This window comes from Protomyctophum parallelum (assembly GCF_964188405.1).
Source record: "Protomyctophum parallelum genome assembly, chromosome: 2".
Taxonomy (NCBI): Eukaryota; Metazoa; Chordata; class Actinopteri; order Myctophiformes; family Myctophidae; genus Protomyctophum; species Protomyctophum parallelum.
Window position 1 is genome coordinate 42,384,042 of NC_139699.1, and position 12,174 is coordinate 42,396,215.

The following is a 12,174-nucleotide window of genomic DNA, read 5'->3' on the forward strand; positions in this document are numbered from 1 at the left end:
ATTTGGGTTTCATCATTGATACACTTGCATAGGCCTACGCATAGTGTATATTCAGTGTATAATTGAACATAGCCTGCCTGTTGGCTGCCAACGCTTGCACACGCGCGTGCGCCTCAGAGTATATATATATACTCTAAGGCGCACACACATGTAATATTTGATATTTTGTAGATGAATGCAAAACTGTATTGGAAGCGCAAACTGAGACCAATGCACCGCAGCCAAACAAAGCCAGATGAACAAAATGTACATAATTGATGCAGATGATTATTACTCAGCAGCATGACAATGGAAACATTCCTCCTGATAATAGACGTTTAAGACCTATACTGTTTGTTCAGTCATCCATGTAAGATCAAGCTTTATACATATAAAGTTGTCATGCCTTCCCACAGAGACAATGTTGATATTGTTGTTTTTTACTTCCTTGTACATTTACTTAGAGGATTATGTAACATTTACTACAGGCTGTAATGTAATCAATCACACACACACTGCGGTCTGCGGTCACTGTGTTCATAGTTTTTATTGTCTCCACCAGGCCGAAGGCATGGGGAGATCTTTTGCACTCCGTCCGTGTGTGTGTGTGTGTGTGTGTGTGTGTGTGTGTGTGTGTGTGTGTGTGTGTGTGTGTGTGTGTGTGTGTGTGTGTGTGTGTGTGTGTGCGCTCATGTGTCCGTCCGTCCATCTTTCTGTGTAAAGCTAATCTCCGGCACCGTTAACCCAGTAGATGTCAAATTTTGCACACACACTACCTGGATGCCAACATGAACCTCTGCCCCAAATTTTCCAGAACGGTCTGTTATAGTGCCACTAGGAGGGTGACTTTTGAAATAAAATTATGATATTACTCCTCCAGATTCCGTCCAAAGATCCCGCAAATCGTTCTCCCTAGCTATCTCTATGTGTTCAAGACGTATCTGTCCGATATTTCAGATTCCATCCTAATTGGCTAACATTGGCTTTCAAAGTTTGCAGGATTGGCCCGTTTTGAACAAAAAGCCTCAAGTCATAATGATAATGATAGTGAACTTTATTTATATAGCACCTTTCAAAACAAGGTTCCAAAGTGCTTAAGGTTAAAAAAAAAGTCACAATCAAGAGCAGTTTGAAAACGAGAAATACAAAAGGAAAAGAAGAAAAATAGCAGCAGTTGAATATGTACTAAAAAACATTCTGTGTAAAGGTGAGTTTTTAAAAGTGACTTAAAGGCACAGATGGTGCTAACCTTACATGCACCGGTAGAGCATTCCATAATCTCGGTGCCCGGGCGGCTCATGGTGACTATTGTAGGTTCATCCTAGGGACACAAGTACTGTAGGGCCTTATCCGATGATCTGAGGATGCGTTCATCTGTTGCGTTGCGTTCATCATCATGAACGGAGCGTGCAATTTACGTGAAATCTTTCACAGACTTTCCTACTAGGCTGAGGAAAATATCCCACCCTTTTCACATTGGCCTGTTATAGCACCAACAACAGGTGGATTTTTGCAAAACACATTTTTGGAACAAAATGCCTCAAATCATCCTATAGGGTATGCGTGTGACATCATCATCAAACCCGGAAGTTATGTGGGAACGTCTACTGAGTGGCAAAAACGACTTTCTGGCTTTAACAATATACATCCAAACAGAAAAGTCCTATAGGATTGCATTAAACAACGTTATACAATGTTAAACTCACTTTGCCACTCGATTTGCCACTCGATTTGCCATTCACTTTATGCATGCGCATACGCATAATTTTAAGTGGAAATTATTTATGAGCCAATGAAAGTTGCTGTTTTGTGGAAATTCTTCTTCTGACCATAATACATACAAGCAGCATCACATGCTTATATATGATACTTTACAGTATGGTAGAGGGTCATGCCAAATAGCACTGAAACCAGTCTTACTCCAATTGACCAAAGGGGGGCGCTATAGCAATTGTTTTAAAATAAAACCTTTGAACAGGCATAACTCATGCCTCGTTCAGCCGAAACTCATGGCACTTGTTTCCACATGTTCCTTGACTCATGGGGAACACATCTGTCACTTTGACCAGTAAGCTCCGCCCTCAAAAGTTGAAAAACCTGGTTTTCTATTTTTGAGCAATTTGCGTGAAACATTCTACACACAATCTATGGACCATTATCTTATCCCAGTTAAAGAGAAGTTTGTACGTGAGGAATTAAATAGCCTACTATTGGGAAATGGGAATGAAAGAAACCCATTGTACATTCTAATCATGGTCACTGTCATTGCCATATACATTCTGTACTATGTCTATGTATCATTTAAATAAGATTTTATACTAATCAAATCAAATCAAACTTTATTTATAGAGCACGTTTAAAACAATCGAAATTGACCAAAGTGAGATAAAAACATCCACAACAACAAAATCAGAAAGCATCAACAATTAAAGCCACAATAACAGTGCAATAAACAAAACACAAGCATAGGTGCGATTAAAAGCCAAATAATAAAAGTGTGTTTTAAGAAGTGATTTAAAAGACTCAACAGAGTTTTTATGTTAAAGGGCAGAGTAGACTATTTAGTCTTTAAGGTTCGTCTTGTTAGTCTCCAGGAGCAGCTTGTCTGCTGACCTCAGCATCCCTTTGTACGTGAATAAAATAATCTTAAAATCTATTCTAAATGTAACAGGGAGCCAGTGCAGTTCAGCTAAAACCGGGGTTATGTGATCTCGCTTTTTTGTGTTGATGAGGAGGCGAGCAGCTGCATTTTGTACCAACTGCAGACGCTTGAGTGATGCCTGGTCGGTGCCGAAGAGGAGGGAGTTGCAATAGTCTAGTCTGGATGATATGAAAGCGTGTATTGCCATCTCCAGCTGTTTCGGTGGGAGATATGGTTTTACCGTGGCCAACAGTCGTAGTTGAAAAAAGCTGCATTTAACTATGGAACTGATGTGTTTATTGAGTGTGAAGGTACTGTTGAAGGTGAAGCCAAGGTTTTTGACGGAGGAGCGAATGTCTGAGCTGAGGGTGAATGGAATGGTGTTATTCATGTATGGTGTATTGTGTAATATGACTTCTGTTTCTGATAGATGTTCACAAATTTAATTTGCACAAAAGTATAGCAAATTCAATTCAATTTCATTTTTTTATATTCAGATTTAGACATAATTGTGGCATAGTATAGCATCTCAGTTTATAATTGTAACACACACACACACACACACACACACACACACACACACACACTGTGTGTGTGTGTGTGTGTGTGTGTGTGTGTGTGTGTGTGTGTGTGTGTGTTGGGGTTGGGGCCATATACAAGACCCTACATGGTCTGTGCCCGCCCCCCCTAAGTGAATTCATTAAACGACAGCCTGATAGGGGAATCAGTACCAGAGAAACCACTCGAGGAGTGGTTGCATATTGGTTGCCGCACCGGGAAACAATATGCAATTATGCATTGTCATGTCCAAATAAACATATAAAGTAAAGTATGTGCGTGCGTGCATGATAGATGTTGAGAACGAGATAATTATGTTACAGTAAATCACTGACAAAACCAGTTTAGCTAACTGGAGCACAATACAGTATAAAGCCGTTTGGAATTTCCAAAAGCAAAGGAAATATGCAAAGTATTTTAGGTTTCTTTTGTCTGCAAGTTTAAGCAACCAACGATTGAGGTTTCTTATTTCGCTCTAAATATAAGTGCTGCACATAGCCTGAGCACATCAGAGAGTCAGTTGGCACCATGGCTTCTTCTGGCCCTGTGGTGATGCTGGTCCTGATGGCATCACTGGCCAGTGCATCACACTTCTACGGTGGAAGCAGTTCCTTCACTGCCAGGGGAAGAAACCCAGATGGGACGTTCAGGGTGAGTGCACATTTTAACCTGACTATAATAATTCAGTCAATGTTCTAGAGCAGTGGTTTTCAACCCTTTTCATATCAAGGCCCATTATTTATTGGGTATTTGAGCCCACGGACCACCTGATGAGATTTTAGACTCTCAGACCTAAAACTTAATATTTTGTTGATTATGTCCACAATTCCTGCATGCTATATTGATGTTGGTACCATATAGGAGAGATAACAGGAAAGCATTGATAAAAAAAAAACTATTCTACATTCTCTAATTGTGTAGACTTCTTGTAAATTACTTAATGCACCTTTGGTTTAATTTCATGCTCTCAAGAGTTAAAGATCTATAAGGGTCCATTTGGTTAATAACTCTCCATAATTTAGCTGGGGACCACCTGGAACCCCCTCAAGGACTGGTTGCATGAAAACCACTGTTCCAGAACAAATATTAATCTGCATGGTTCTGCTTGTCTGGATGACATGCTTGAACTATTAATGCAAACTAAGACGCAATTGGTAGGCTACATGTTTGGGAATCTATGGGACTTAATTAATACTTATTTAAAATGTTCCATGTAAAGCGGCTGAGTAGAAAAGTGCTATACACATTATTCTTGAAATTATAGGATGTTGATATGTACAGTATGATCCACCTATAGCAATAATAACCCATTTATCTTCTTTATTGACACTATTTACCACAATTTATCGATCTATTGTCATCGTTTTCTATTTCTGTTTATTAGTGTAAATGTATTATTTATTAGTTCTGTTTTTGATTAACTCACATTCTGAGTCCAGTAAAATTGCTATGAAATCATAATTAATTATAAATGCTGTTGTAGAACGAACATTTCCTTAGTCTTATGTCTCAATCATATTTTCACGGATTTCAGAAATTAATCATATGGACTCTATCAATGGCCCCACACACACACACACACACACACACACACACACACACACACACACACACGATTTGATCCAGATTAAAGCTTTTATTTGATTTCCTGATATTATCGGATGTCAAAGCTATCCCAATCCTGTTTTTTTTTAACAACCCAAATTCCAAATCAGAGCCACTCATCGGATAGGGATTCAAAGTTTTGAACTCGTTATGCAAGACTTCATATTATGACCTTTGGATTTTCTTCCACAGGTGGTGAGCCGCTATAGAGTAACATTTGATGATAGGTATCAAAGTTATCCCTATAATCGTTGTTACAGTGGCGACTGTGGTGCCTCATCCGTTACTCATAAAGGCACAATCGACACTGGCACTAATGCAGTGAGCAGGTATACTGAAAGGTGGACTGAAACTGAAACGGTGGTAACAACAAATGTCCCAAGTAACAAACCTTTTCAAATAAGGTGAGTTATTTCACCCAATTTCCATTTTCTTTATGCCTCTTATTTTTTACCTTCTGTTACGACTTACGACCCCCTAGCTGTCTAGGGTATAGGGTGAAACAACATAATGAGGAGACAGCTTTTACAAAAGATGATTTGTTTTATTATCTCTCCTTTATTCTTTGGACAGAGATAAAAAGAAAAAGTGCATAATGGCTTCAGGGTGTCAGTTTACATTATAGAAAACTTGCTACCTAAGAAATAAAATTAACCCTAACTAAAAGTCCCTAACCATGAGAAACAAAAATACAATTACTAAACCTAACTAACCTAACTAAGAAAAATACAATAAATTAGATCACAAAACAAAAGTGAATAAACAGGCTTATGGGATGGACAAAGGACGGTGTAACATTAAATAGGGAAATACAAAAGGACAATAAGTAACAATAGGAAGTTGGACAATAAATAACTGAGGAGCTGACTAATGACAGAGTGAACAAATGCTAAGGGTCACTTAATGAGAACTCAAAACCCAAAACAAAGATAACAAAATATAACAAAATATAACTTACTCAAAGACAAACTAACTCACAAAACTAACGAACGAAGGCAAACAAAAGAAAAAGCAACATGGACAGGAGCAATTCTGCTGCAGAATTAAGCTGTCGTCCTCACAGCAGTCAGGACAGACTGAGCACCTTCCACTGAGAACCAGGGCGTGGACGGGAAAGGCGAATGAGGGAGAAGGGGCAGGTCCGGGTGGGACCTGTCAATCTACAGCCACCTGTTCTCAATCCTTCACATTACTCTGTCAATCACCATAGCACCACACTCATTCTCCAACACTCTCCATCCATTGACCTTACAGAGAAACACAAAAGGAACAATGTATAACACAGGCCACAAGTTATATTATATTCCAACTTATCACCCTTATTCCCAAATGAACCAAATACAATAATAACTAGAACTGCACTCTGTCGAGTGCCTACTTGCGTGTTGCACACAAATAGGCCATAAATGGCCTACTAGTATGCAAGCAGAGCGTGCAATAGTACTGTCGACAGCTACGAACTTTCAAATCTCAGCCTTTCTGTGAAATAACGGTTTCAATATTGAATTATTATAGGTTTAGCTATGTATGGTAGAAGCTTCTATCTATAAAAGAAATACAGTCCCATCGATTTAGAGGTGTCCAGGATGATAGGATCCACTTGTAGTTTCTCAAAGAAAAATAAAACATGGATATCAGATGTATAAAAAAGTATATTAATTGGAGAAAAAAAATGTTATATTACATTACATTTCTCACAGCGGTAATTTCCATTCTTAAGATCAACAATCTTGTCCTTGCAGTCCTCATGGGGACATTCCTGGTATATGCACCTTTCCTTACGAATGTCCATGATTGTTGCCATATTCCTATTAAATGGTAAATGGTGCATTTATATATCACCTTTATCCAAGGCGCTTTACATAGATTGTGCATTACATTCACCCACACATTCATACACCGATTGCGGGAGGAAGCCATGCAAGGTACCAACCAGCACATCGGGAGCAATTTGGGGTTCAGTGTCTTGCCCAAGGACACTTCGACATGTAGACAGGAGGAGCCGGGATTTGAACCGCCGACCCATGGATCATTGGATGACCTGCTCTACCTCTTGAGCCACAGTCGCCCTAGCTTAGATTCTATTATATGTATTAAGTATCTTCCTTGGGTTTATCTTTTAGACTGAAAGAAAATATTCCTTATTTGACAACTCTTGAATGAACCTTGAACCTTTTGAACCTTGTAAATGATTGTAATTAATTTTAAACGATTTAAAAAACATTTACTAGTTACGTAATTAATAACAACCAATTAAGGTTGTTTTATGCGTATGCCATGGCTGCGTATGATGCAGATGGTGATGTAATAATGATATGTTTCAGTGTCGGGTGGATTAACTGTAATGCCCCTATGTATACATGTATGTAATCTGACACCAATGCCACATCAAGCACAAATTAATCATTACGTCATACGCTGCCACGGGACATACGCATCAGAGCACCGGACAAACAACATTACTTGCCCGCTCTGCATGCGCAAGTAAGTTGATTAGCAGTATACTGTGGTTACTTGGGTCGTTTGATGCGTATGTCCGTAGCTGCGTATGATGTGATGAAGATATGTACCAATGCCAGGGTATAACTGGCTCTCAATGGTGACGTATAAAGATATGTTTCAGTGTCGGGTGGATTAAAAGAAATGCCTCTATGTGTATTTTGTAATTTGTAAGTTGATTAGCAGTATACTGTGGTTACTTGGGTCGTTTGATACGTATGTCCCGTAGCAGCATATGACGTGATGAAGATATGTACCAATACCAGGGTATAACTGATTCTCTGATTCTCAATGGAGCACAAATTAATCATTACGTCATACGCTGCCACGGGACATACGCATCGGAGCACCGGACAAACAAGTAAGTAATTACAATAATCAGAAGGACAGCAGTCCGTAACACCTTCATTTCTCTAATAAGCTTTCAGAGAGTGCATTATCTTTTCCCTCATTGTTTCCATATACCAGGTATGCCAGCTGCTGTTGGATTGACCATAAATCATGGTCACTACTGACTGAAGTGGATTTGGGAACAAGGTCTGATACTGGAAAACCAAACAGCTCTCCAGCTATTGCCATTCTACCATTCCTGCGGTAAGGTTTTACAATACACATACACCCTATATCTAACAGTACCATTCTGTCATTCCTGTGATAAGTCTATACTGGTACAGTATATGTCATATGCCATACACTAATTAATCTCTGGTCATCAGCTTAAATGAATATTACATTATAATTTTGGATGTATACATGTATGCATGTCAGAATATTGACACATTTTGACTACCAACTGTAACTGAAGCCTATAGACTATTAGTGCAGGCCAAAAGCAGAGCCATGGATTTTCCACCATTACCAGCAAATACAACCCTGTGTAACATAATGTATTGGGATCTTTTCACCTGTTGTACGTACGCTGCTGTGTACTTTTGTGACACCATTATTTCAGTGTGTGAGAGTCTTCTATTTTTTGTGTTTTTAAAATACATGTATCTCATTGTATATTATTATTCCCCAGTAGCCATGAACTGATGATATGATGTATTAGGGTAGACTACCAGATGTGAAACATCTTCCAATTTGTGTTTTTTTTTAATGTTTATTTTAGAGCTGGGACTCGATTAAAAAAATTAATCTAATTAATCAGAGGCTTTGCGATTAATTAATCTAGATTAATCACATTTTAATCGCATATCATTAATTTGACCCGAGAACAGTGAGAAAGCAATTTTTTCAAATGGATTTTGGTATACTAGTGAATCAATGAATAGTGAATACATAAGTTTAAGCAATAAAACATTGTTTTTGTAGTAATAGGGGTAATAATTCTTTATTGAATAATTGCACACAACTGTGCTGTAATCCACGCTACCATCGGATAGCCTTTTAAATCCTATTTCCAATCCACGGGGACAAGCAAAGTGATCTCAGCGGCTTCCCCCAGTTTGGGGGAAAAGATTGTGCGATTAAAATGCGTTAATTTTTTTAGTGCATTAATTTTTCTGTAGTTAATTAATCGTAATTAATCGCAATTAGTCCCGGCCCTAGTTTATTTGCTTATTTGTTTTGCAATCGACTCATTACAGAGTTGATTAATTTACTCTCTGTCCTCCTTGTTAATGTTTGTGTTAGAGTTCCTGTGAACTGCCCAAGGTCATACAACCTGACGACCTTTGACCTGAATGGCGACCAGGTTCGATGCAGATATGGTATCGCTCGGGGTGTCGAGTGTGGCCACTGCACTCAACCCACAGGCTTTCACCTGGATCAGGTACCGTAGGTTGAGTCATTTCTATTTCATAGTTCATACTGTGATTGTACTGAGATTCCTTACCAAGAAATGTCTTGGTGTCTACTAACACATTTCTTGACATTGAAATTCATCATCCCTATACGGGAATCAGTCACAGCTGCTGGAATTTGGTTCATTTCAATTTCTTGAATGCTCGGAGATACTGCTCCACCAATGCCAAACGCCTCAAGGTCGCCTGGAGGTCTGTCAGTAAGTTGTTTCTATACAACAAAAAATACAACAATCATAATACAATAGCAACAATGGAAGCACAGAAAGAGTAGATGCTGTTACAGCAATCAATAGAGGGTGAATTTGTCTCTAACTCACACAACAGGTACAAGCAGTAAAATGTAGGTTGGTTTAAAAAAAAATGTTTTATTGTATTTAACCAGTGAAAACACATTGAGACTGAATCTCTTTTACAAGTGAGAACTGGCCAAGGAGCAGAACAACAATTACACTTCAAATCTACTTTGTATACATGTCAAATTACAGAACAGCCAATAAAGCCCATCACACACCGTCTGTGACCGCCGCACGTCAAAACAGCCGCCTCCATTATTTTCAATGAACCTATCGCACACCGGCTCCGTCCGCCGCGTCGCGCCACGTCACCTGGCGCGCCGATAGAACCAGTTCTATTTTCCAGGCGGCGCCGCAACGCGCCGCGCCGCAACGCGCCGCGTCGGACGGAGCCGGTGTGTGTTGGGCTTAATACATCCATGATACACCTCAAATAGTACCTATAAAATATACAGCAGTAAGACGCACGCATCCGCCTGGGTGACGGCGGACTGCTGGGCGAGCGCTGGCGCTTTGGCATGGGGTGACCCCCATGTGTTGATCTGACCGATCAACACATGGAATGAAGGTTGTATTGGCCATATTATATGGAGCGTGTCTTGAGTGTACAGGGTTTGATGAGGTCAGATCAACATATGGAATGTCAGAACAGGTCAGCTCCATATATGGACATCTAAGGGTGGCAGCGGGGACCGTGTCTTGAGGGCACAGGGTTTGATGAGGTCTGGCCATATATGGAGCGTGTCTTGAGTGTACAGGGTTCGATAAGGTCAGATCAACATTATGGAATGTCAGAACAGGTCAGCTCCATATATGGCGATCTAAGGGTGGCAGCGGGGGCAGTGTCTTTGAGTGTACAGGGTTTGATGAGGGCCCAGTTAGGGCTGGGCCTTAATTTTAGCGCCTGTTGAGAACTCTAGTTTTCGCCGTCTGTCTAGATTTTGAATGGACAGTGTAAGGTTGCCCGAACGGCCAAGGCTCCAAGAATCGACAGTCCAAGAATGTAAATCTCAAAACACGGAGTGAACGACCCATGCCGGATTCAACTGTGCAGGCAAAAATAATACTTCCAGAATAAAGACTTAACAATACACTTTCACATAACAGAAAGTAAGAAATTAACACTTGACAACTAAACTAAGGAAAAACAACAAACCAAGAAACTGAAACCAGGCTATGCCTTCCTGGCCCTGGCAGCTCTCCCCTGGAGTTGTCTCCTTTGTTAGTCTCAAGCAAAACTGAACATTTTCCACTCAGGATTCCCTCCCAAACATTTCCACAAGCCTCCCTTATATACCAGGTGAGACCCCACCCACAATGATTAGTAATTGGACCAATCTACTCAAACAAGGTAAACCATGACCCATGAGTTAGACCAACTATACAATTACACCTTTCCTTCATAGAGTCTGAATGTTTTCCAAGGCATCACATCAAACACAAAACAATTATGATAGCATTAGGCAACACAGATAAGTAGTATATGATGCTACACATAGCCACACCTCCAAGGAGCTTGAAGACAGTCAATTATTGGAAGCAGCTGTGCAGTGTGTGTTTGTAATGTTCAGTTTCACATTGTGGAGTCTTCTAGTGTCTATAGGGCACGGGTTCCCCCGTGACAGACAGGTATCAGTCAAAAGGGAGACATCGAAGAGGAAGAACGGGTGGGGAGAATCAACATATGGAATGTCAAACAGGTCAGCTACATACAGTATAATGGAGATCTAAGGGTTTGAGGTCAGATGTAGAGTTACTGGCTGGCTCCATATGTATGCCGGTCTAGGTGATGATCCAGCCTTCTCCATGCATGGTTATCCAGGGTTAGATGAGGTCCGTGTCGTGATCTTCATATATGGAGACGGCCATATACGTGTCACGAGGCGTGACCATGTATGGAGGAGTGATGTCACGAGGTGTGACCATATATGGAGCCGTGATGTCACGAGGAGTGACAGACGAAGGTTTTGCAGGTTTTCATAGTAATCTGCGATCTATCAGTAACAGAGCGCAAAATTGTGCACAGTACACATGTACAAAATAAGCAGAAATAATAAATATATAGGCCTAGACCTATACCAAGGCTAGTACACATTCGAACCTGCATGTGCAGGTGTTGGACTGTACATCTACTGTAAAATGATCCCTTTGAAACTACCAACTGGAAATGTTATTCTCAACATTCTGTATCTATCTAATACTTTTTTGGGTCCATTTAAATATCTAAGACCCTTTGCGCTCCACAGACCCCACATTTAGAACCATTATTGTAGGCTACTGTACTGTAGTGTACACATGCCGGCACGATAACCAACTTGTTAAAACAATGAAGATATCTCCTACCACTCATCATGAACAGAAATGCCAAACGTTTACTCCTTTGTCCTTTTAGGATTCTTGCACATTGCACTATGGCGCCTCTTCATCGCAACGCATGGGCTTCAATAGACTTGAGTTGGTGGTCGAGGACTTTCCAAGACGACACATCACTCTGGCCTACACGGATGGATCTCAGTCCAGCAGGTCTCCGCTGCAGTCGAGGGCAGGGAGGAGACGCAGGCGTTCGCGTTCCCACCCCTGGTGGTGGAGTGCAACAACCGCTGGACCTCGTTGGAGGTATTGGAATCAAACCACTGCTGCACCTGTCAACGCAACTATCGCCGTAACTTCTACAACTACTGGGAACCCTTGGTGGTGGAGACAAAGCCCTGCTACAACTGCTGAGACGATCAACGTAACTTCTACAACTGCTTGGAACCCTTGGGGGTGGTGGAGAAACACTACTCCACCT

The 12,174-nt window shown here is 40.5% G+C and overlaps 1 protein-coding gene across 1 annotated transcript; it reads left to right on the forward strand.

Annotated features, from left to right (window-relative positions):
• Window positions 1–3,693: 3,693 nt before the first annotated feature.
• On the forward strand, window positions 3,694–12,049 carry LOC310854629 (uncharacterized protein; the record flags this gene model as incomplete). Its single annotated transcript, XM_083759304.1, has 6 exons — window positions 3,694–3,829; window positions 4,976–5,187; window positions 7,751–7,876; window positions 8,918–9,056; window positions 11,776–11,944; window positions 12,000–12,049. The coding sequence occupies exons 1-6, from the start codon at window positions 3,707–3,709 to the stop codon at window positions 12,047–12,049; spliced, it is 819 nt and encodes a 272-aa protein (XP_083615430.1). The 5' UTR covers window positions 3,694–3,706.
• Window positions 12,050–12,174: the final 125 nt, after the last annotated feature.